The 26877-nt window shown below is 41.7% G+C and overlaps 1 protein-coding gene across 1 annotated transcript in view; it reads left to right on the top strand.

Moving 5' to 3' along the window:
* Nucleotides 1-26877, top strand: part of Wdfy3 (WD repeat and FYVE domain containing 3) — a 223789-nt gene that overhangs the window by 106184 nt on the left and 90728 nt on the right. Inside the window, 9 exon segments of the mRNA XM_076926347.1 lie at nt 581-767; nt 3159-3325; nt 7033-7500; nt 8281-8382; nt 9941-10134; nt 16684-17141; nt 18360-18443; nt 23474-23651; nt 24402-24616. Coding sequence (XP_076782462.1) covers nt 581-767; nt 3159-3325; nt 7033-7500; nt 8281-8382; nt 9941-10134; nt 16684-17141; nt 18360-18443; nt 23474-23651; nt 24402-24616 — 2053 coding nt within the window.

Raw genomic sequence — 26877 nt, forward strand, 5'->3', positions numbered from 1 at the left:
TCAATTATTGCCAGTGTTTTTGAAGATATTTCATAAATACCCAGGTATTCTTTCTGATACAAAATAGATAAAAATAGGTGGACTTAAAAAATCAGTGTTAAAGAGAATTATCTGCCTAGTATATACATAGTATCTGTCCTTTGAGATGCTTATGAGCGTGGTAATTACAGTAGCTTCTCAACCAGTTACCTTGTTGCCACCCAGACATGCTAAAGAGTTCTGAAATTTTTGATTAACTCATTCAGCTACTTGTTCTCTTCTGTGTGGGAAACCTAATACATCACTAAAAATCAGAAACGATTTGGCAGTGAGCAGCCATTTAGATTTGACATCAAAGTGTGATGTAAGATCTTTGATACAAGTTAACTTGTTCTCACCAGGCTCCTGTGTCATCCTTTGTTACGTCTTAGAGAACCTGCCCACGACTCTGAAACTTTGTTTGCCCTTAGAGTAAGGAAGATGTATTTACCTTGTATAGTGTTACACAGATACTAAAACTTGATGCTTCATTACTTCATTATGCACCTTTTCCTTAAGCAATGGCCATAAGTAATACATACTTAATTTTTCATTCTTACAGAAAAAGAATGTTTGTCTACGTGTGTTCAGAATATGCAGCAGTCAGATGACCTGTCTCCCCTTGAAATTGTTGAAATGTTTGCGGGACTTTCTTGTTTTCTCAAAGACTCCAGCGATGTTTCCCAAACACTTCTGGATGACTTTCGGATATGGCAAGGATATAATTTTCTTTGTGACCTCTTGCTCAGGTAAACCCCACAACTTTAGGACACATTTTAAATTTTGGTGGAAATTGTGGGTTAATTAGAAGTCAGTAAACACTTGGGTAGATGCTCTCCTTTCATTCTTAGTTTCCTTCAGAGGACAGGAGGTGAGTTTTGAGTGAGCCGATCAAGTGCAGTGCACAGTGCTGAATCTAGACTTAGGAGAGCAGAGTGGCCTCTTTCCCAGGAACCAGAGAAATGGCCGGCTGGAGAACCAGTTAGCCTGGCTTGCAAGTGTGAGCTCTTCCTGATTGATTACAGTTTTGCTTTCCCTCATTTTTAGTACTTACTGGGCTGTGTGTGTGTGTGTGTGTGTGTGTGTGCGCGCAAGAGAGAGAGTTTGATTCTTTTGTTTAGTTTTTTTATTTCATTTATGAGTATTGCATTTGGGTCACCCCCCTCCACCCCTTCTACACCCCCCTTACTCCTCTCAGGTTCATGGCCTCTTTAATTACTGTTGTACATATAACTTCTGGTTATTTTTATTAAGGGCCAGAACGACTATGTAGCGACTGCACAAGTGTATATATAAGACAAATCAGTCACTGCTAAATGTGTTGCCTCCTCTTCCAGACTCAGTACCACACATGGAAATGGCTAGGTCCATATTTTGCAGAAACTGTAGCATCACCCCACTAGCCGTCCTTTGGATGCTTTGTATCTTTATAACATTTTCTGTATTACAAGACGGCACTAATTTCTAAACTTACTTCCTGAAATAACAGTTTATCAAGCAGTGTATTCTATTTGCTGTTGGCTAATATCAGTGTTTCTGCACATACATCCCCATCTGTGGAAGAAGGCATGTGCACATCGCCACGGGATAGTACATGGTTCATTCCTTTAGAACGTATGCCCATAAGGGCACAATCCAGTCTTTCATCTGTAGTGAGAGGATAGGACTCTTGATAGGGAGGAAGAAATATGTTAGCATATTAGCTGCCAGTGCCGTGGTTGGCTCTCAGTGATATCAGGAGCATGTTTCTGGATGAGAGCTGTGCAGACATGAATCACATATTTAGCACTATTGGATGGGAAAGAAACAGGAGGCTATACCATTGTGGACATAGTAGGAAAGTGAGCAACGTCCAGACTGACTTTAGTTGAAAATTGCTTGAGAAACTACAGATGCATGTTCCCCCGCCCTTGTCCTCGAGCATGTTCAAGCATTACTAAAGAGACTCTGGGTGTAGGAAAGAGTGGGAGGAGACAGTGATTGGTGGTGCGGAAGGACTTGGAGGTGAGAGTTGGGACAGACTTGATCACACGTACAGATTCTGTGAAGATCTCAAACAGTATTTGGCAAGCACACTGGCACAGAAAATTCATTGTCTGAGTCATAGCGCTGACCACATCTTTTCTCCATTCCCACGTTTTTTACATATCCCAAGTTTATATGGATGAGAAGTACTAATCTATAGTAAGGGAAGTCTCGGTGAATCTTATCCTTTAAGAGAATGAGACTCTTTCAAGTATTTTGTGTTGTCCGTAAAGCCATAGTAAAAGTCACATCCTCATGCTATTCATGACCTCAGGCAGGCCTCTCATGACCTCAGACTGGGCTGCTCTCATGACCTCAGAGAGCCCCTCATGACCTCAGACAGGCCCCTCATGACCTCAGGCAGGCCCCTCATGACCTCAGACAGGCCCCTCATGACCTCAGACAGGCCTCTCATGACCTCAGAGAGCCCCTCATGTCCTCAGACAGGCCCCTCATGACCTCAGACAGGCCTCTCATGACTTCAGAGAGCCCCTCATGTCCCTCAGATAGGCCCCCTCATGACCTCAGACAGGCCTCTCATGACCTCAGAGGGCCTTTCATGTCATCAGACAGGCCTCTCATGACCTGAGAGGGTCTCTTATGACTTCAGGTAGGCTGCTCTTGATGGGCATCTCATGGCCTCAGACTGGCTGCTCGCTTAACCTCAGACGGCCACTCTGAGGAAGTCAGCTCAGCTCAGAAGCTTGCTTTGTGTTCTCAGAGCTTCAAGTGGCAGTGTTCCCTCCACAAACACATGCTGCAGACACAGCTCTTAAAACTTTCCATAAATTTTATTTCAAGCATTGTCTGCTAAGAAAGTATATTTACAAAAGCAAACAAACCACCTTTGGACCAAAGATTAATGGTTTAGTTATTGCTGACAGAACTTCAACACTGTGTTTATTCATATGGGTATCTTCAAATTGCATCATAATGTAGAATAATAAAATATTTTGATTTTTTTTAAAGCATATATTTATATGAGAAAAATGTAAGATACTTCTGTAAGTACTTTATACATTTAATTACTGAATCTGAAATCGACAAGAAATTCTGTATCAAATTTAAGAATAGCAACAAACGAGAAAAAAACCTCTGAATCTAACTTCTTCTAGATTGGAACAAGCGAAGGAGGCAGAGTGTAGAGATGCCTTGAAGGATCTGGTGAGTCTGGTAACCTCTTTGACCACATATGGGGTCAGTGAGCTGAAGCCAGCTGGTGTCACCACAGGGGCCCCCTTCTTGTTGCCTGGATTTGCAGTACCTCAGCCAGCAGGCAAAGGTGAGTTTTTCCCAGCTCTGTTCTGATTCTGAGCTCCTAGAAGTGAAGAAGGAAGGGATTTGTCCCCTGACGGTTGCTTCTTGTGGGCATTATTGTCTGAACATAATTGTCCTTTTCCCTTAAAGTCCTCCTGTCCATGCCTGCAGAAGGGTTTCCCCAGTCTTTAGTCTGATAGACAACAGCACTGTTTAACATTATTAAGTCAGGTGAGATTTGTGTTATATTCACTCATTTGAAGCAGGTTGTCATGGGGATCTCCCTCCTTGGATGTTGGCTCCTCTGTGTGTCTGTGTGTTGGTGGAGGTTAGCACACACTCATTCTCCACACCTGCTGGGCACATCCAGAATCATGGGGTGTGAGTGCTTGTATTTCATTTAGACCAGTACAAACCTAAGACAGAGAAATTACATTATTTCATTTAGGTCCGGGAATAAGTTTTTGTTACATTTTTTTTCCCCTACATTTTTCTAGCATTTTGATCCTCGTGTAGTGAGGCTCAGACTTCCTTACAGAAAACCTTACTCTGTAATTAAGAACATCTAATTATGAGTGGAGCATAGTAGCAGATATCCACAAACCCAGCAATGGGAGACAGAAGTGGGGGGATGACAAAGTCAGGGTCAATCTCAACTACACCGCATGTTTGGGGACAGCTTGGATTACACGAGACCATCCCAAAATAGCAAACAAATTAATGACATAAGAATGTCAAGAATTGATTGGCTTTCTTAATGCATGACAGCCAGTCATGCATTAAATTTAACCTAGAACCCTCTAACAATAGTTCCTGATCTTTGGCACTCATTAGCTCTTTGATAGGATCATGATGAGCCTGTGTAAGATTTAACTGAGCTGAAATACCAGCATGTGTAGTAGTTTACATTTCACAATAAAGCCTACTTATTTTATGAAATCAGCTCTTAGTAACTGTGAATAGGTAGAGAATGGAACTCACTGCAGTGCCGTGCTATGCTGGGCTGAGCTGGGCTGGGCCTTCAGAGCACAGGCTGGCCAGTTAACTCTGAAATACGTGTAGCCTCTCACACATTCAAAGTTCCATTTTCTAGAACACATAGTAGTCTCTCCATAATCTAATTTTAAAACCTTAAGTATTTCACTTAACTATTTCTGTGAACTGAGAGAAAGATAGGTCCACCAGAGCGAGCAGTATGGCTTGCCGGGTAAAGGAAACTTGGCACACAAGTCTAGCAATCTGAGTTCATCCCTAGGACACAGTCAGAGGTGGGAGAAGAGAATCTACTCCACAAAGTTGTCTGTAAAAGTAACTTTTATTCTCCTGATGCAATTGCCGTCTCCATGCCTCCATTTGCCCACCTAGGCCTTGTTCTGGAAGCCTCTAGCCTTGTACGGTCTCATCTAGGCCTAGGATGTTTTCAGCCTCTGAGACTTACTGCTGAATCAGCTCACCCCTTCCTAGTTCTTTCTCAACTCTGGCTGGCTGGTCAACTCAGCTGTTCTGGCTCAAACTCTTCTCCAAGCTGACTGGTTCACCCTGACTTCTCTCTAAGCCTTTTCTGAGTTGCTCTGCTTGGCCTCAAACTAACTCTGGCAATCTGTTCTAATCTTCTGGCTTCTCATTCTCTGGCTCATTCTGTCTTCACCCGTGTCTAGCTTGTTCTCTCCTAGTAAAACTGCCTCCTTTCTCTCTCTGCCACACTCCCTCATAAGTAGCTTCCCTGTTCTCTCTCTTCTTGTGAGAGTTAGTCATATCCTACTGTGTCAAGTCTTTCTCTGATTTGTCTGCCACTCAATTAGACATTACTTTCAAACGTGTGCTTCCTTCTACAAACTAACTTTACTTCATTGTTTGGTATTAAAGGTGTATACCAAGGTCATGTGTATTCCAGCCAGAGGGATTAAAGGTGTGTGCTAAGACTGAGCCATACCACAACTAGAAACAGGTTTTCCCAGTAAAGAACACAATTTTGGGGTTCACAGTATGATCAAATATCCTGCAACAGTTGTCCTCTGACCTCCATACACATATTGTGGCTCACACAGTCCAGTGCGTGATCAGGTATATAATAGGCATATGTACATGCACATGCGTGCACATACCAAAAGTGCTAGTATTATCATAAATAGTATAGCAGTAAGCATGGGTGTGCAAGAGTCTCTGTGGAATGCAGACTTGGAGTCCTTCAGACATTAATGCAGGAGTCATATGTAGGTTATATGACGACGGTTCTATTTCTAGTGTTTTGAAGAGCCATGTTCATTTCCATGGTTGTGTATAGCAATCTCTGTCCCTCCCAGCAATGGCTGCATTCCTCTTTCTTCACAAACTCACCAGCATTTATTGCTGTTCATTGTCTTTTTTTCTTTTCTTTTTTTGTCTTCCTCTTTCTTTCTTTCTTTCTTTCTTTCTTTCTTTCTTTCTTTCTTTCTTTCTTTCTTTTTTTCATTTTTTGAGACAGGGTCTCACTGTGTGTTCCTGTCCATCCAGGAGCTTGTTTGTACAATGCAGCCAACAAACTTGCCGAGTTCTGTCCACCTCCACCTTCACCTCCCAAGTGCTGGGCCGCCACACCTGACTCGCTGGTTTTCTTGATGATAGTAATAACAATTTTTCAAAGAAATACAAACGACAAGTCAATCAAATAAATAATTGAAGTGGTGCTCAACATCCTTAGCTTTACCTCTGTATTTCCACTGTCTGCCTAAGCTTGATGTAGCAGACTACAAATAGTAAAGCCAGTGTTCTCAAAAGAAGTCACGTGTGAGTGTGCTTTGTACTTCGCGTCCCCCAAGTATATTTGTATATTATAAATGAAATCTGAACTAACATATGCACTGAAAATTGGGGAACTTTAAATGTTTTTTTAAGGAATGTCCATGTTGACTACTGTCTCTAAGCGACTTTCTGACCCATAATGTGCTTTTCTCGTTTGCATTTGACGCCCTTTCTGAAATCTCATTTATTGTATAAAGTCAATCTTAATTTTGTCACTTTTGTAAGTACTATATATTGCTAATAATTGTGGGCCCAGGGACAGTTTTTATAGAAAAGCACTTATTTTACTGTACTTCAAATCCAACTTTCTATAGTAATTTCTTTATAATTATCATTATTAAATTTTTCTCACCAGAAGATGCTTAATTGTTCCACTTAATGTGTTTGAAAATCAAGTTTAAAGATATTACTAGTGGCCATGGGTTGTTTTTTTTTTTTAAAAAAAAAAAAAAGTTTTTTCATAAAGAAATCCCAATTTTAGCTTGAAAACTGAGCAAATTTCCAGTTAAATTTTATAAAAACCCCTGTGTTGCCACCACACAGGAGAACATGAAAGAGCCTGTGTCCCCTTTTTCACATGACCTGCTGTGTAAAAGCTGCCTCTTTTCTAATGGAGAGTAACCACTCCTCAGCCATGCTCAGTCTGACATCTAGTAAACTGTCTCCACAGTCAGAAGGTTGTATGTATGTGATAGGTTTTCGTTCTCAGGCAGTGAGTTGTCAAACTATGGTATTTTTAAAATATTCATAATGATGCATTAAATATTTGATTGGTTCTATTTATTTTTAATTATTTGAACTTGATGAAGAAAATTAAGACCTTATCTGAAATTAGGACATTGTCTTACTAAATATTTGATAGACGGTGACATTCACCATGTGTTGACACAGGCTCTCTACCGTGATTAAACATGGCATAGCACCCACTTGTGTCCCTGCTTTCTGTTTTAGGTCACAGTGTGAGAAACATCCAGGCCTTTGCAGTTCTTCAGAATGCATTTTTAAAAGCAAAGACCAACTTCCTTGCGCAGATCATCCTTGACGCCATCACAAACATTTACATGGCGGACAATGCTAATTACTTCATCCTGGAGTCCCAGCACACCCTGTCACAGTTTGCAGAGAAGATTGCTAAACTCCCGGAAGTACAGAACAAATACTTCGAGATGCTGGAGTTTGTGGTTTTTAGCCTGAATTATATCCCTTGTAAAGAACTCATTAGCGTTAGCATCCTGTTAAAGTCCAGCTCTTCTTATCACTGTAGCATCATTGCAATGAAAACCCTTCTGAAGTTTACAAGGCACGACTACATATTTAAAGATGTCTTCAGGGAGGTGGGCCTGTTGGAGGTCATGGTAAACCTTCTGCACAAGTATGCTGCCCTCCTGAAGGATCCAGCTCAGGCACTCAGTGAGCAAGGTAAACACTTCCCCAGTTGATGGTCAGGCAGGAGGCGTTGAGGCATACCTGGCCTTTCGTCTGTCTGTCGGTGTAAATGAGTTTCTGTTGTTTGTGAGTGTGATGTGTTCCAATGCATATTTCCAATATTAACTCTTTCTTCACCTGTTGTTAGGGAGTTGGGTAAGGGAAGCCTAGAATTACGTTACAGTAGTGGAAAGGAGCTCAAAGTGAGGAGAGAGCATGGATGGTCATCATGACTTACATTTATTACTTTTTATAACAGTATAATTAAACGTGGGTATCTGAAAATATGTTTCATTAAATTTTGGAACAAATACGTCCATTTAGGGATGCTTCGTAAACATCATTGGATGCCTTTTCGGTAAATATGATAAAGGTACTTCTGTATCTAGCCATTAGGAAGTTTAATTGTGAGTTAATGACTGTTGAGTAGACAGCTGATTCATAAGCAGCTTTCTTTTGTATTTGATAATTCTCTGCTTGGCCTCTCTGATTTGAATCGGTGAGAGCGATGGGTTTAACTGTGTTTGGCATTTTCATTTTGAATATTTATTACATAATTAACTCCTCCCACACTAAAATAAAAATCTGTTAACATCAATTTGAGCATATTTTGGGCAGGTGCTGGGCGTGTGTTCTTTTAAAGGTTGTATTATTAGCATGTGTGATAGTGGAGAAAGTAAATGTTAAAGACACAATAAGGAGAATTAATAATTCAAGTGAAACCGGCTGGAAAACAATGCTTTTATGATTTGAATCTTTGAACCTATTTTCCAGGGGACTCAAGAAACAATAGTTCAGTTGAAGACCAAAAACACTTGGCTCTGTTGGTGATGGAGGCCTTGACTGTGCTGCTTCAAGGGTCCAACACAAATGCAGGTAAGCAGGACAGCCATGGCCAGAGCTCTAGAAGCGGCTTTGCTTGTCTGCTAAAGCTCTGTCGTTAAAGGAGAATCAGTGGTTCAGGAATGGTACAGCCATTTAAAAATGGAACGGTCATTCAGTAATGGTGCAGTCATTCAGTAATGGTACAGTCATTCGGTAACGGTACAGTCATTTAATAATGGTACAGTCATTCGGTAATGGTACAGTTGTTCGGTAATGGTACAGTTGTTCGGTAATGGTACAGTTGTTCAGTAATAGTACAGTTATTTAGTAATGGTGGTCATTCAGTTAATGGTGGTCGTTCAGTAATTGTACAGTCGTTTAGTAATAGTACAGTCATTTAGTAATGGTATAGTCATTCAGTAATGGTACAGTCATTCAGTAATGGTACAGTCATTCAGTAATGGTACAGTCATTCAGTAATGATACAGTCATTTTAGTAATGGTATAGTTGTTCAGTGTTGTGGGGAGTTTGCTAACTGCTTTGTGCTTCTGGTATGTGCTGTACCTGCCCAAGAGCTCACACACACACACACACACACGTCAGTTAATTTTGATATGCCTTGACTAGCTTAATGGTTGGGCACCTTTAAATCTCCCTGAGTCATCTTGCTAAATCAATATTTCATAGCTGTTGCCCCAGACAACAGAGTGGGGAGTGGCCCTAAGGGCCACTTACCTGAATTCTCACATGGCTGTTTGGCTTTCTCTCCCGAAGCTCTTAGGTCTCATCCCTCTGCTCCCAAGTCATGGTAATTCTCCTTCTTCCTCTCTCTCAGTTCCTAGCCCATGCAAATATAAAGGTTCTGTCCACCTGGCCATTGGCCATTGGCTGTTTACTGGTTGATCAAAAACCAATTGGGGATGAGGACCTTCAGCATTTTACAAGCAAACATGGGAATTCCCATGTAACTTGGGAATCCATTAAATCAAGTCTCCAACAGTTCGGTAATGGTAGTCATTCCAGTAATGGTACAGTCATTCATTAGTGATACAGTTGTGCCTTGAAAATGAGGCCCTTTGGCCTGTTTATACCTTCCCAGCAAGATCTGTAATGCTATTACTGTCTTAAAATATTTTATTGCATTGTATAGTATTTTTTATATTTATATAGTATAGTATATTTATATAGTATAATATATTTTATAAAGTTATTTTGTATATTCTTGATCAAATAATTGCCTTATAAATTATTTCTAAAATACTTCCTTATAGCTATGGCTCATAGGTGTGATGCAAGATTTTAAACCTAGCACTTAGGGGGTAGAGATAGGCAGATCTCTGTGGGTTTGAGGTCAGCCTGTTCGACACAGACAGTAATGACATGGTGACAAGATCAGAGCACTAATTATATGTTAAAACCATAGACAATGTCTGTGTGTGTTTTCTGACATCCTACAGTGCAAAGTTTACATTGTAATATAAAAGGTAAGGTAGCTATGTCAGCTTTACAAGCAGTTTTCTTGAATTACCTGTTCCTACAGAAGCAGCTGAATTTTAATAGACCTGACTCAACCGTGGATGTTCTAACTTAGTCCTTTGACTCCTTCAGGAATATTCCGAGAGTTTGGTGGTGCAAGGTGCGCTCACAATATAGTGAAGTATCCGCAGTGCCGGCAGCATGCCCTGATGACCATCCAGCAACTGGTGCTCTCTCCCAATGGGGAAGATGACATGGGCACTCTCCTGGGGCTCATGCACTCAGCCCCACCCACGGAGCTGCAGCTGAAAACTGACATCTTAAGGGTACCGTTGACAAATATGTCTGCTTCCTTACTGTTAAAGTCCGAGGTCCTTTTAAAATTAAATGGACTTAGTTTCAACAAGGGCATTCTTTACAGAGATTTATTGGTTATTAATTAATTAATTAATTTATTTATTTATTGCTTATTTATTTTTTTAAGTTATGTGTTTGAGTGTTTACTGTGTGTGAGTGTGTGCTCTTGACTGGGTGCCAGTGAAGGGCAGAGGCCTAAGATCCCATGGTGGTGGAGTCACGGGGCAATGTGAGATGCCAGGAATCAAACTCTGGTCATCTGTAAGAGCAGTACATATGCTTTTACCTGCTGAACCTGTATCCTACCACAGAGAGATTTTAAAAATCCAAAATAACAAAACCTCCACAGTCTATATACATTTGGGGTTTGGAGAAGAGTCATTCATGTCTTTCTGTGTATAAGGTCCTTTTAGGGGTTGTCCTTTGGAACAGTTGTCCTGGCTCATTCGAATCATGTGGAATGACTAAAAGCTAAATATGTATATTATCTGTCAGGTTCCAACCATCCAATGTTATGCATACGTGAAATCTGTCACATGATGCTGTGTATACATGTTTATGCATTTCTGTGTTCGTAGTAGACCAACAGTCTCCTTCAAGTTTAACGTTTCTGTTGATCGTCTCACGCCATAGCAAGCTTGCAGAGCAGTTAGCTCACTGATCTGCAGAGCAGGAAGGTAGTGTAAGGTAGTGTGTTTCCCTGAGCAGGGCCTCTACACACACTCTCTGCCATGACGCCCTTCCTCCTAGGACTTCTGCATGTGTGTCTTCTGGCATTGCTGACATTAACTGTCATTGCCATGTAAGACCTTTCTAGAGCTAACTAAAGCTAAGCATCTTTCTTTTGTTTCCACGTGAGTTTGGTGACTCAAGCAAGGAATAGTGTATAAGAGAAGAGTATTGAGTGGCATTTGAAACTGTTTTTCTAAGTCTGAGAAACAAAAAACATCATAATTATAACAGCAACTAACGCAGTTTCCTGTGTGTACATTTCGTTCTATGCATTCACATGCATTCACACGCGTTCATTCACATAAGCCTCTTTGTTAATACAGATAGGTGCTATTCACGTCCCTGTAATAGTTTACTTATTTCATTTGATTCTTTCTTTTCTCTCTCTCTCTCTCTCTTCTCTCTCTCTCTCTCTCTCTCTCTTTCTTTCTTTCTTTTTTCTTTTTCTTTCTTTCTTTCTTTCTTTCTTCCTTTCTTTCTTTCTGGAGACAGGGTTTCTCTGTGTAGTCCTGGCTGTCCTGGAACTCACTCTGCAGACCAGGCTGGCCTCAAACTCAGAAATCCACCTGCCTCTGCCTCCCAAGTGCTAGGTTTAATTTGATTTCTTTTCTTGCAGTTCCTTGGCTATGCTAGAGTCCTTGTCCTTAGACCCTCCCTGTGTTTTAGACACTATAACCTGAAGTGCAGCTTGATTAGACATCTGAAGTGTGATCTATGAAGGAGGACTAGGTCAGGCAGTTCACAGAACTGTGCTTTTAATTTCTGCAGTGTGAATAACAAAGTTTTAATTGAAAGAGTCTTGATGGGCTGTCTCTAGAAACCTCCTTTTGCATTTAAATAACATCTGCCTAAGTCAGAAGAGTCATTAAAATTCTTATGCTTTAAGAATTCATTAACTTACTGATCCATGATTTCTAAATATGATTTCCATCCTAAGCAAGCAACCACTTCCTTAGAGAAGTGGGTGGTTTTAGAGGTGAGGCAGATGAAGCAGAGTAAGCCTGGACTGCCCTGGGGAGTGAAGAAGTGTGTGAGACAGCAGAGAAGCTGTCAGTCACAGGGAAAGGAGGTGATTCACATCTTTCTCTTCCGTTTTTAAAGATTTACTTATTTATTTTATGTATATAAGTGCTCTGGTTTTGGGTACATCAGAAGAGGGAATAAGATCCCATTATAAATGGTTGTGAGCCACTATGTGGTTGCTGGGAATTGAACTCAGGACCTCTGGAAAAGCAGCCAATGCTCTTAACCACTGAGCCATCTCTCCAGCTCTAATAATAATGGTGAACTCTCCTGTCTAAGTACTAACCAGTCCCAACCCTACTCAGCTTCCGAGATCAGGTGAGATGGAGCATGTTCAGAGTGGTATATATGGAACTCAGAGATTTGCATTCTTATCACACTAAAGCATTCTTATCACACCTAATAGCCAGCACTGGTTGCTGAAGTGTTTTAGCCAGTGGGAGACTCCAAGCACTGTGACCTCGGGTCTTGTACCTTTGTTGGGGGCCGACTTTTAGCAGAAAGCAGCTATCAGCTTTGCAGCCATCTTGAGCCATATACCCTGACATGTGACTTGGATTACAATAGCCTACAACAGCTGAGCACACTCCAATAATCTTGGTTTAGATACCTTGAGATTAAAGGTGCGTGAGATTAAAGGTATGTGAGATTAAAGGTGTGTGACTTAAGAGTGTAATTTAGAGATAAGACCTAAGGGCATGATTAAAGGTGTGACTTAGAGGCATGGCTTAGAAGTGAGACATATAAAAGGCAGAGACAGAACAAAACTGAGTATCAGACTATAGAGAGAGAACCAGACACAGCAGAGAGAAGACAGGTAGCAGGCACTTGGAAGAGAACTTGGAAGAAGTAACTTGGAACTTGGAGGGACTAGGAGCTAGGGACTAGGCACTAGGAACTCAAGACTTAGGACTTAGACTGAAGAATAAATGGGATTGAATCACACTCTGTCTGGTCTGCATTCTTCGAGTCCGTCCTCACTCTCGCTCTTGCTGAACCCCAACCCGCGACCGGAGCGGCAGCTTGGGCCGGGATACAGTGGCCGTCCAAACGTGGGTCGGCCCGGGCCTCAACATTTTGCTTGGGCCGCTACATTTTTTGGCGCCCAACATGGGGCTAGTGCGGCTCCCAACATTTTTTGGCACCCGAACGAGGGGCTAGTGCGGTTCCCAACATACCTTAGTGCTGGGAAACAGTAGGGGGATGGGGGGGGGTCTCAACTTCAATTTCTACTTTGCTGTATACAAAACTGCCTCCCACAGACTCCCAACTGCATAGCCCATAGACATCTGCTAATTTACTTTGCAGTTATGAATGTGCAAATCTGAAATCCTTAGGGTTGTTTGTTTGTTTGTTTGTTTTTGTTTTTTTTAGTTTTTGTTTTAAGGTTTTTAGAGACAGGGTTTCTCTGTGTAGCCTTGGCTGTCCTGGAACTCACTCTGTAGACCAGGCTAGCCTCGAACTTAGAAATCCGCCTGCCTCTGCCTCCCAAGTGCTGGGATCAAATGCATGTGCCACCACTGCCCGGCCAAATCTGAAATCCTATGATCATATCACTCCTGGGATCCAGATTTTATGATAACTTTATTATTCTCGGCTTATTATCATTTATTGATTTAAGCAAGAAGTTCAGTTGTTCTGGTATTTGAAAGTTTTCCAATACTGATTATTACTGTGGCAATGCCAACAGATATCAGTTTTGAAGATGTAGGAGATACACATGTCCTAGAGTAGTAACTCTCAGACTAAGAATTCATGGTTATCTTCTCTAACCCTGTCAACATCCTGACTAGCCATATGAGTGACTCTGACCTCACCCCTTTTCATTTATTTATATTATAGTCATAGTCCATGACTATAGTGACAGGCGTCTCTCTATCACATATAAAACCGTTATGACAGGGCTCAACTGTGCTTATTGTGCCTTTCCTATGTTTAGATATCTGCAGATGCATGAGTACAGTATGCAGCACAGTGGGATACTTGGAATCTGAAATAATCTATCATAACTAACCGTAGAGCATGGGAGGCTATTGCAGGCTTGTGCCCAAGGCCTGTGACAGTCCACTCCACTCCAGCGTATGCTAACCTCAGTGTGTAGTGGGCTGTGTCCCCAAGCCTGTGACAGTTCACTCCACTGTGTGTGCTAACCTCAATGTGTAAGTGGGCTATGTCCCCAGGCCTGTGACAGTATAGTGTTCACAGTGGACTCATTCCTTGTGTCCTTGTTGTTAAAGTTATGCATGACATGTACTTGTTATATTTTGCCCTGTCTTTAAAGCAGTGATAGGTTTATGTGTCAGCAATTTTACAAAACTGTTGTTGTGGGAGATATTTAAATCTCCAACTCAAATAGGACCGGTCAATGAAAACACAACTCAGTAATTATGAATATATTCTGTAAGCCTAGGTTGGGCAGATACCCCTACACTACTCTGTTCCCCAGCTATGAGACCCTTATAACTTGAGGATTTTCCAGACCCTGCGTCTGTCCTTCTACCCCCTGCTTCCCAGTCCTCCTTTTCTTAGTCATCTTCCTCCTCCATTGTCTTCCTCCAGTCCTCCTCCTCCTCCATCGTCCCCCTTGGTCTCCTCCCACCAACCTTTATATCTCCGCCTCCCCTTCCTCTGCCCAATCACTGGTTCCAGTCTTTATTTTACAAATTAAGATGGGCAGAAGGTTCACTAGAAATCACACCTCCTGCAGCCCTTCACAGGAAAGGAGAATTATCAAAATACAAGGCTGGGGCTATCCACAACATTGTGTGTGTGTGTGTGTGTGTGTGTGTGTGTGTGTGTGTGTGTGTTTGGTGAGTTCTGATTATCTCTGTCATACTTACTGAAAACCATGACACAGACAGGTTAAGTGGTGTGATAACACAGTTTACTGTTGGAGCCAGAATTTGAATGCAAGCATTCCGACTGTGTGTGATCTCTATTCACTCCCTATCATAACCTTAAGATTTTTATAATGTTGAAGTGTCTTAAATGAATTATAATTGTTAAGAATATAATTTGCTAAACTTGACAACAAAGAAATGATATTGCTACCAAATACTTTTTAAAATGGAAATTCTTAGCAAAAGAGTGGGAGGAACAGACTTGGTGTTTTAGTAATATGCACAGGTTATATAGTTTCTTTTAAAATAACAGGTTTTAGTACATAGTGAACTCTTCATTGTTGTTCAAGTGGTGTGTGTCAGATGGACAGCTACATATGCCATATGTAGTTATGTCCTGTATTATTAGCACATAACCTTTCCCGGGTGGTTACATACAGTATGTATAGTTAAATCCTACATTAGAACATAACCTTTCCCAGGTGGTTACATACAGTATGTATAGTTAAATCCTACATTAGCACATAACCTTTCCCGGGTGGTTACATATACTGTATGCAGTTATGTCCTGTGTTAGCACATGGCCTTTCCCGGATGACTATATTATACTGTATGCATTTATAACCTGTGGTAGTACATGGTCTATCCTGTTATTTGGCTTCCCTTGGGAACATGTAATATTTGAAGAAAATGGCCTTCTGAAATACAATGTCTGCTGAGATTAAAACAGACCTGGAGTTTTGGTGTCATAAGAACAGAAACATAGGTCAACAGATGTCAGGCCACAGATCAGGACAAAATGACATCATGGTTAGATGCATTTTAGGAACTGGAATTTCCTGGGCTTAAGCCCTTTCTTGGCCATTCATTTAACTCAGTGTAGAGTCCTTGATAACTTTTTAAAATATGGCCTTAGTTCATCACCTGATGATGGTGGTGGTGGCGGTTGCGGTGGCAGTGGTGGTGATGGTGTTTTGAAAATCTAAAATTTGAAAAAAAAACCTCCAAACTCTAAAACTTAGGAAACATTTAGCGTTTGCAGGCATATATGCCTGTGCACCATGTGCCCATGAGGCTGAAAGAGGAAGGAGGTCGGATCTCCTGGTTACAGACAGCTGGGACTCCCCCATGTAGCACTGGAAACTGAACCTGGAGTGATTGCTGAGTCATTACTCCAGCCTCAAATTCTAGAACTTTCTGATATGATGCCCCATGTAGAGAATCTACTACAGTAGAACTTTGTGCCATGCATAAAAGTATTTAAACACACACACACACACACACACACACACACACACACGCACGCACGTGCTCCCGTCCATACCCATGGTCTGTCATTGCACGTGTCTATCATGGAGTTCCTGGACCTAAGGCTTTGGATAAGAAGACCTTGCTTTACATAACACACCTCACTGTTAAGCAAGTACAGAAGGCAGGGTGTGAGGGTACCCAGTGCTAGTGCCTTGCACACTTAATTGGCAGGTTAAATATCAGGTGGTATCAAGTGGATGACAAGCAGCAGCTTGATGGGAAGCTTTGGTTATTAGGTCAGATGACTGACATGGGGAGGGGCCATTCTTTCAGTCTTTGTAGAGAGACTGACTTCTAAGTCCTCTACCCTGAGAAACTGTGTCTGATTCAGTGCCCTCAGGTCTCAGCTGCCCTTCCTCATCTTCCCGCTTAGAATAACCCGTCTGATAACCACAAGTTTCCGTGGTCATGTGATATCAGACTACTCTGTTGCTTATGCAATCAATCGTTCTATTAAGTACTTGAATTCATTGATTATCTTAAATAAGGTAAGTTTTTTTTTTTTTTTTTAGCCATTGTTTGGATCCAGTCTTATGAAAAGAAATGTGTGATAGTACTACCTGAAATTTATTCTGCGTGAATAATACTGGTTTTCCCTCTTTCCCCCTGCAGGCCCTTCTGTCTGTCCTTCGAGAAAGCCACCGTTCCAGAACAGTCTTTAGGAAAGTTGGAGGGTTTGTGTACATTACATCCTTGCTCGTTGCTATGGAGAGGTCTTTGAGCTCTCCTCCCAAGAATGGCTGGGAGAAAGTGAACCAGAATCAAGTGTTTGAGCTCCTGCACACGGTGTTCTGCACGCTGACTGCAGCTCTGCGCTACGAGCCAGCCAACTCTCACTTCTTCAAGACCGAGATCCAATACGAAAAGCTGGCAGATGCTGTCCGGTTTCTTGGCTGCTTCTCAGACCTCAGGAAAATAAGTGCCGTGAATGTCTTCCCCTCAAACACACAGCCTTTCCAGAGACTGCTGGAGGAAGGGGCGGTGTCAGTGGACTCTGTGTCACCAACCCTGCGCCACTGCAGTAAACTCTTTATCTATCTCTACAAGGTGGCCACAGATTCTTTTGACAGGTATGGGCCTTCTTTGCCTTCTGAATTGCAGGGTGTGCTCAGCACAGCCGCGGCATTAGACTCCAGTTAACTGGAAGGAACGTGAAAACCGGTGAATCTTCTATGTACTTGAGGTCTGTCCCTTGGGACCCTTCCTATTGTCCAGATGTTGAGTTTGTAGTGCAGGAGCCTGTGTTTGAGTGAATGCACGTTCACTTAGTGCCCATTGCGATTAATGGAACAGCTTCTAGGATGTTTTCTTTTGTGTCATGAGTATTGTTCCTTACTCTCAGAGAACATTAGGTGCATCTGACGTGTTCATCCTGGTCACCCACAGGAGAACATGGTTATTATGACATATTGCCAGGTCATGGCAGAGAGTCTGTCACACTTCATATTTTGTAGCCCTTGAAAGATGGCATGCCTCCCTAAGAGACATGTGGTACTGGAGGCATCCCAGGCTAGAGTGTATCAGAATTGCTTACCTAATCCTTAAGAAACAAGTGCTTTCTGGAGAGCTGCTGTTTGCCAGGCCTCTGTGCATTCGGGTCCTGAGGCATTAGCCCTACACAGTACTGTCTGGGTCCTGGTCATCATCCACTGATAATGTACACATAAATATTTGCAGTGTAAGGTGATGCATTCTGTGATGGAGAAATCAGGCTTTGCACAGGAGAGCTACATTACCCAGGGTCATTTATTTTCACCACCTTAACTACATTTTCAATTAATTTTCCACTTTGGAAATAATGTAGTCTCATTCTGGTTTCTGTAGCTTGAGCACTGTCGCTTTTAATAGTTTCTACTTTACTTTCATATAAGTGATTTTTTTCTCACTTCAACCACAAATAGACCAAGTAACAGGAGATACTCTAAATTGTTTCTTGTTTTTCATCTTGCAGGTAATTACTAGCTTATGGGAAGCAGGGTGTTGTGTAGTACCAGTGTACTGTGGTGCTGAAGGAGGAGCTGTGCAGATGTCTTTAGACCCCAGTTAATATCCCTTAGCTTTAGTTCTGTCTGTTTAACAAGGTCCATGTTAACACTGATAGGAGTGGCTTCTGCCTCCAGCCACCTTTCCTGTTTTAGTCGGTGCGTGTGTTGTGCTTGTGATCCTCGCTCCTGCGGAATATGGAAGATGTTTCTCACGACCCTGACCCCGCGTCTCCTATGAAACTAACCAGCTGCTGACGATGCTCTCTCCTAACCTCTAACCCGTGTCTGTTTTGTCATCTGTAGTCGTGCAGAGCAGATCCCTCCTTGCCTGACAAGCGAGTCTTCTCTCCCCTCTCCTTGGGGAACACCAGCTTTGTCCAGGAAAAGGTACTGATCTTACAAGAGAAGTCAATCCACATTGCAGTGGGTTTCCCGTGCCTGCTTCTGTGTTGAGGCAGTGATTGTGCTTTGGGACGCAGGGCTCTTGTGTAGGTTTGCTTTGGGGCCTTAAAGAAATGATAGTTTTCAGGACTTGAGATTGCTAGTTTCCTTAGAGTATGTTGATAAAAATAAAATGTGTTTTTTCTATAGGAATATGGGGACATGTAGAAATTTTCATTCATCCTTATTCTGTACTTTTACTGTTACTATTCATCCTTATTACATACTTATACTATTAACCGTATGAATAGCTGTACCTCTTAATTCATCTCTGTAGAGCAGCTATACCTTCTATTAAGGGTGTTGTTTGTCCCAGGGAGGGGTAATGGCTGAGTGGTGAAGTGCTTGCTGCGCAAGTCTGGTGACCTGAGTTCAGATCCCTAGAACCTAGTAAAACAGGTGTCTGTAATCCCAGTGCTTACAGGGGAGATGCACGACAGAGATAGGAGGCTGTCCAGAGAGTTGGGTGCCACTAGCATAGCACACACTGTGGTAAACTACATGAGGGAGACCCTGCCTGAAACAAGGGGGATGCAAGGACAGCTGCCTGAGGGTGCACTCTGATCTCTCCACACAACACCTGGTGCACACACCTGTACTCCTTCATGCACAAGCTCTCATCCCACCCTGCTCACACAGCATGAATACATACCAAGAGGCTGTGCAAAAGAAGCTTGTCCCATTGTAAAACTGCTTCTCCAAGACCACTGTCCTGTGCTGCAGCTGGTACTCCTGCTAACTGCCACCCTCCTTCAGTGTACAAATAACTGTTCCCCTTAAAGATAAGTAACCAGGGTGGCCTTAGTGCTTCGTTAAGTAGGCTACCTTCCCCTTTCTCATTAGTTATTGTTGGGATCATTCTTGGTTTTACTGTTATTGCAAGGTGAACTTCATAGCCCTGGAATGTTTATTTTCTCAGTCAGGTTTAACCAGTTGAAAATACGAGGCTGATACCTTTGTATATTCCACAGAAGTGTATAAGCTGCTCCAGTTTATCAAACATCTAAATTTTATAAATTTAAATGAAAAGAAAGAAAGAAAGAGAGAGAGAGAGGAAGAAAGGAAAGAAAGAAAATCAAGCCAGCAGTTGATTGGCCAAGAATAGCTAAGTCCTGTTTCAGAGTCTGTGTACAACCTGCATCTAATATAATCAATCTGTGCAGCTGGCACGGCGTGCTCCCTTCTGTCCTCGCTTGTCCTCATAGGCGATAGCAAGTCCTTAACACTTGTTCAAACATCTCCAGTTGGGGTTTGTGAGGGATGAATGTGAGAATCTGTTAGGTTGCGTTTTCACCCCAATGACAGTTGTTCAGCTTACAAAACAAATATTACAGTGGACACTGGATCAACAGTATCGTACGTTATGTGTTTTATTTCTGTGTCAGTGAGTTTAAAAAGCCTCAGATTGGAAATCTGGTTTGTATGGAATGCACATGAGCTTTTTCATTTTATTGCATGGCAGCTATGGCCTAAGAACCACTTATGTTGTATAGGGTATGGTGAATAATCTAGGTAAAAGGAATGTACCCCACTTGATATGGGAAAGTTGAGCACACTTGGAGCTGACTCACCAGGGGGTCTAAGACCAAATCCCCTGGGGATACCCATGGCCAACTAAACACTATGGTAACAGGCGTTGGGATGTGAGGAGACTTTTTATTTTTTCCTTAAGTTTATATAAGGGCTTATATCTCATTACAGTTAATCATGAGTAGCATTAAATAAATCTAGCATTGTTCAACATATTTGTACCCTCAAATAACTTTTTCTTTTCTGTGTGATATTATAAGTAAACAGGGCTCTGTGCATGCCAAATTATTTTCTCTTAAAGCATTGAGCTTAATTTACCAAGTGACAAATTAAATAACCTTAATTTAACCTCATAGCTTTCTGTTGCAAATTGAGTGTGGTAAAAGACATGTAAGTTTTGAACATTACTGTGTTTATGATTTCAAAAAAAATAGTAAATGTTAAAGAAAGAATTATATTCATGAGGTAGGTGAAACTACTCAAACTCTAAAATGACCACATCATAAATGATAAAGGCCTATAATTTGTTGTGTCCCTAAACACTTAGTCCTTAAATAACACTTAGTCCTTAAACACTGAAACCCAAAAGTAGAAATTGACCATCTAAAGAATATATTTTTCTTTAAAATTTTTCTGGAAGAGTGGCTTATTTAAATGATAACTGTCTGCATGGAGTCCTGTGTGTTTAAATCAGAAATGTGTTTTCTGTAGAGATACTGGGGATTTGACTTAAGGAAAAGCTGTCACTCACGCAGCAAACATGTGTAGGGAGCCCTAATTCCCATGCATCCTCCCTCAGACCACAGCCAATGCCACCTGACCATGTCCATGCTAAAATCAGTGTTGCCCCACCCCGACTGCTCAGGGTTAATGATGGCTACTTCCACATGCTAGGAAAGCTCGCTCCCACTGAGCTGCATCCCCAGCCCCTACCTATACCAACAGGTCGCCATTTAGGTCAGGTCACCCCCTCCTGAGTTATAATGAGGCAAGTCATACAGCATATTTATCCACACATCCAAATATAGTAGGTTTTGAAATTAGAATTGTAGTCATGTAGTCACATTATTTCTAGAACTTCTCAACAAATGACATCAGCTCATGGGCATCTCTTCCTCTTGGCAGCACAAACTGGGTTTGCTGGCGAATGACAGACTAGCCTTGTATTGTGTTTGCACAATCTGTGGGACATTCTGACACTGACAAAGTCTGCACTTGTGACCCTTGTCTTACATGAAAAACCTGGATTCTTCTCTATGTTTAAAATAGGAAGAACTAGCCAGCTTGGAGTTTGGGGAAGTAAAAGACGTGGCTTTCCTGTTGTTTACAATTTACGAGGAATACTAGGATAAAACTGTAGTTGAGCAATATTGAGAGAAGGGAGCCATAAAAGACTCAAAGCTAGATCTGTGTGGGGAGACTGCAGCCACTAGTTACTGCACACAGCCTTGTCCCTTGAAATACCTAATACAATCAGCATGGACTGTTTGACCGTGTATTACCAAGACAGGAATGAAACTTAACTGGATGAGAATTTAATATGAAGTATCAATTTCTAGTAATTACAAATGACTACAATAGCCATGTTAGTTGATCTTTGAAATGTCATTTTATTCCCTTTTCAAACAGGCCTTGCTTATGATTTAACTATTTAATACGCTTACTATAACTCATGATTAAGAATTGGTCATACTTATTACTTGGTAAGGATTATTGCTGTCCTATAAAATGCACCTAATTTTAGTTAATTAAAAAAACTTGTTTATGTTTTTAACAGTGTTTGCTGTGTTATTCTGGTTTGAAAGCCATCTGATTGTGACATTATTGTCATATACAGTTTGTGAAGTTGGATAATATTTATGAAGAGTTTAATTTTTAAGGACTAGAAGGTATCTTCCTGAGCATGACCACAATTTGACTTAAAATTTGAGTTCAACTACTAACACAGAAATGAGTTTCAAAGGAAGACATGTATGCAAAATGTACAACTGAAATCTATTTTCACCAAATTTGGTTGGCTTACAATGAAAATATTTTCTATGGAGTTCTTTAATTTCAGTAGATGGGGACCTCAGCAGTGCTGGGAAAAAAATATAAATCTTTTTTTAAAATATAAATGGATAAAAGTATTTTAAGGAACAAAGAACAAATACAAAGCAGGTACCATTAGTAAGATGTGCTTAGAAATCTCTTTTTTTAGAATTATTTTTAAGTAAGAAATCCACTGTATTGCCTGGTGCCCAGAGGGGCCACAAGAGGGCGACAGACCCTTGCAGCTGTAGTTACAGATGGCTGTAAGCTGACAAGTGGGTGCTGGGAACTGAGCTGGGGCCCACTGCAAGAGCAGCAAGTGCTGTTAATCTCTCAGCCATCTTTCCAGCCCACAGATCTTTCTTGATAGGTTTAGTTGTTACATTTTTCTGAATGTAAACCAGCCAGATCTGAGAGAGAAGCCATGAATGGGTACAGAATTGCTGACTTAATCAAAGAGAACACGTGTACAGCTGAGTGCTTTCCTAGAATTTCTGTAAAAATAGGATAGTACGTTTTTCCAAGAACATAGCAGTGCCAGTTGCTTTACTAAGTCACCACTGTAAGGCATCTGTTTCCAAGCTGCTCCTGACTGGAAAGCTGGAGCAGCTCAGCTCTGCTGGGATCAGACTGAGACCCACCTACTGGAGCATGAACATTCACAGGCTGTGGCTACGGCACCTTCTCCTAGGTTCCTACAGAAGCTTGCGCTTTCCTGAGCTGTAGAAGAGCATGATATGAGGTAGACAGGAGAGACCTCTGAAGGGAGGGGAAATGCCTACTCAGGGAACAGCTCGACTGTGCATCTGATAGCAACTCATATAAAACACGCCTTCTCAATAATAAAGGCCAAATGCTTTCAAGAATAGTGCAGAGGTGCCCAGACTGTGGATGTAGTTCTCAGTAACCAAAGGCTTCTCAGTTGAGCCAACGCTCGTTCAGTTGCTTCTGCTAGAGAAGACCACTTATGTCTTGTTAGCCCAGGATTCTCTTGCCAAGAGAAGATCAAAAACACTCCGGTAGTTTGAAAGGAATCTCATTAAGTGATTCAGTTTAGTCAAATAGTATCTAAACTGCTGTCTTTTGGGAGTTTTAAATCACTCATTCACCTGTTTTTTAAAAAATATCTTCTGGCACAAGTACCAGTTTTCAACGAAACAGCCCAAAGAGTATATAGTTTGGATCCACGAGCCAGGAATTGACCAGCTATCTCCAGGTAGCTTGGTGGGTGGTGATACATTGTTTTCACTTTTATAAATGTCTCACCCAGCAGGTATTTTGTAACTCCCTGAATTTCAAGGCTTTTGCATATCAGTGATTAAAAGTAATGGGAGATGAAGAAAATGGACAGTGAGTGTGATTTTGAGTTGATTCTAAATAAGCTTTATTTATTTATTTATTTATTTATTTTGTAGGCATGCATTTCATTGTGTTTCAACTCCCCCCGTGTATCCTGCTAAAAGTGTCACTGACCTGAAACTTCAGGTGACAAGCTCACCTCTGCAGAGCTCCGATGCTGTTATCATCCACCCTGGAGCCATGTTAGCCATGCTCGACCTGCTGGCCTCTGTGGGCTCAGTGACACAGCCAGAAGTAAGCTGGGTCATGGTAGTTCTCTGTTTAGTGAATAAAAGGACGGCGTGTTTACCTGAGAAGTAAGGACCGGGAAGAACATGCAGTGTAGCTGGCCCATTAAATTCACAATAGGAAATCCCCGTTGAGCCAGGCCTTCCAGATACTGGTTCTGGTTTTGGATACAGCTAATGTGTTACCAGTAGGTCCCCAGTGGTTCCTTCTGGTCTCAGACTCTTCTGTTTCCCCTGAGAGTCTTGCTCAGTGCTGGAAATGGCTCAGCAGTGATACAGAAGGAAGCATGCCTAAGACACCACAGTGAGCCTGATGATCCAGTCTGTCCTGAACACTCAGAAGTCTGGGGTGCTTACAGTTGGGGTGACTGTTTTTGTTAAAATGCTGTATGATTTCTAAGCCCCAAAGTGTCAAAAATGTGAATGACCAACTTCCTCAAAGCTAGTTATCTACCACCATGAAAAAGACTTTACACTCCAGATATGGTAGCATACAGCTTTAATACCAGCATTTGAAAGGCAAAGACAGGCCATTCTCTAAGTTCAAGGCTAGCCTGGTCTGCATAGTAAGTTCCTGGCTACATAGTGAAACCCTGTCTTTAAAAGAAAGGGGGACTTTACACCTACAGTTTTTGTGATGTGTATATGTTTTCAAGTAACTAAAAGTTCATGTTACAAGTGGCACTTCCCATAGGAAGAGCTGCCACCTGTGTCACTAAGGATGCCCTGGTGGCGCACTTCTCTTTGTTAACTCTAGCACGCTTTGGACCTTCAACTTGCCGTGGCCAATATTTTACAATCGCTGGTGCACACAGAGAGAAACCAGCAGGTCATGTGTGAAGCTGGTCTTCATGCACGGCTGCTGCAGAGGTGTGGCGCTGCCCTGGCTGACGAGGACCACTCCCTGCACCCACCCCTGCAGCGCATGTTTGAACGGTTAGCCTCCCAGGCCTTGGAGCCCATGGTGCTGAGGTGAGTAAACTCTTCTGTTTTGAGTAAGTTCGCACAGGCAGTTCTTAGAGTCTTTGTGTTCTATCCTGACCCTGAGGCGAAGGCCTGCAATCTCAGGGTCTCAGGAAGCTGGAACAGGGGATCATAAATGCAAAGCCTGACTGGCGGTGATAGTCTGGAGAACTTAGTGCCATGGTTTCTCGCAAGGAAAAGTGAATGGAGTCTGGGGGTGTAGCTCAGTGGTAGAGTGTTTGCCTGGCATGCAGGAAGTCTTGGGACCAGTTCCCAGTACTGTAAAAAGTAAAAACTTGCCTTTCATGGCCTTAATATATTTAAATGTGGACAAACCACAACCAAACTAAACAAACTATTTAGAAGTGGTACAGCTCCTTACCCACCTTTCATGAGTTCAGAGCAGGAGGCTTATGAGGTGAGTTAAGGCCAGACTGATCCTCATGGTGACTGATACCATAATTCTAAGAATGAATGAATGAATGAGCTAGACTGGTATACCATGGTGACTGACACCTTAATTCTAAAAATGAATGAATGAATGAATGAGCCAGACTGGTACACCATGGTGACTGATGCCTTGATTATAAAAATAAATAAATGAATAAATGAATGAATGAATAAGTAGGTAAATAAATAGGTAAATAAATAAGGTGACTAATACCTTGATTCTAAAAATAAATGGATGGATGGATGGATGGATGGATGGATGGATGGATGGATAAATAAATAAATAAATAAATAAATAGTTAGTATGTGTGTGGTGGATAACATGTGTGCTTACTAACAGCATTTCAGTCCATGGCTTCTTTCTTCCCCTTGAATCTAGAAAACTCATTTTCCTTTAAATAATATCATATTTCTTAAGAATAGGAGTTACATCTATTTTGTATTTAAGGATGTTAGGTAGGCAGAACTCTTTTTAAAAAGGGGGCTAGAGAGATGGCTCAGTGGTTAAGCACACACTCTTTCAAGAGGACCTGAGTTTCGTTCCCAGCATCCCTCTCAGGCTGTTCACAGCTGCTTGTGTTTCCCCAGGGGGATCCCACTCGTCTTCTGTTCTGTGTAGACACTACAGTGATGCATGAACCTATTGAGACATATACACACATACATATAACTACAACTAAAATAAAAATTTAAAAATGTGTTTTGTAAAGTGAGACATATATATATTTATATATTTTTAAATGCATATTTTCAAGTAATTCCATTTTACAGTCCTTCCAAAGACCGGAGTTCATTATCTCTCTTACCCAGTTTCCTCCTGTGGTTCCAGCTTCTGTCAGTGTACCACAGTATCAACAGGAAAGTGGTATCATATGATAGGTGCACATACGCATTTAATTCTTTCTATTGGGATCCATATGGAGGTACAGCCTTATTTTTTGGAGCTGAGTTTTTATTGGATAGTGCACCAGCTTATTTCCTAAAACTCACAATCCTCCTGTGTCGCCTTCTGGGTGCCAGGATTACAGGCGTGTACCAGGTGTATTTTATGTGACCACTGCACAGTTCTAGATCCCATGAGTATCTTGCTCCTGCTGCCCCTCTTTGTCCCATGCACCCCTGACCTTCTGCCGTCCCTAACCTGCGTACCTTTGTATCCTATGCATCTCTGATCCCTAGTCCCTAACTGGTGTGCCTCTGAGTCCATTCTGTGCACCCCTGACCTCCCATCCCTGACCCATGTACCTCTGTGTCCTATGCACCCCTGACCTCCAATCCCTAACCTGTGCCTTTCTGTGTCCTACGCACCCCTACCTCCCTCCATCCCTAATCCGTGTCTACCACTACTCTGCTTCCCAACTCAATGATTTTGTCATGTTGGAAATGTTTTGCTTGCACTCATCCTATATAATATGTGACATTTGTAGATACATAGTTTGTATTTATCATAACGTGCACACATGTGTACATATGTGTGTGTCCTGAGAATCAAGCCAGGGCTCATGCCTCCTGGAGGAGCACTCTTCCACTGAGCTATGTCTCTAGCTCAAGAAGAGTGCATATGTTTTAACTCAAAAGAAAAATGCTGTCTTTACAGATGGGACTTAGTCAGTTTTTAAATTTGGGGTAGGGGTTTTGGTGAAGTGGCTCAGCAGTTAAAAGCCTTGGCTGCTATTGCTGCAGACCCCCATCTGCTTTTCAGAACTGGGACTTAAAACTCTCTTTAATTCCAGGTCTAGGGGATCTGGAACCCTCTTCTGGACTCTGGCATCAAGCATATATGCGGTGCACAGCCATACATAGAGACAAAATACCCATAC

Source organism: Arvicanthis niloticus, chromosome 27, assembly GCF_011762505.2.
Source record: "Arvicanthis niloticus isolate mArvNil1 chromosome 27, mArvNil1.pat.X, whole genome shotgun sequence".
In the NCBI taxonomy this organism is placed as follows: Eukaryota; Metazoa; Chordata; class Mammalia; order Rodentia; family Muridae; genus Arvicanthis; species Arvicanthis niloticus.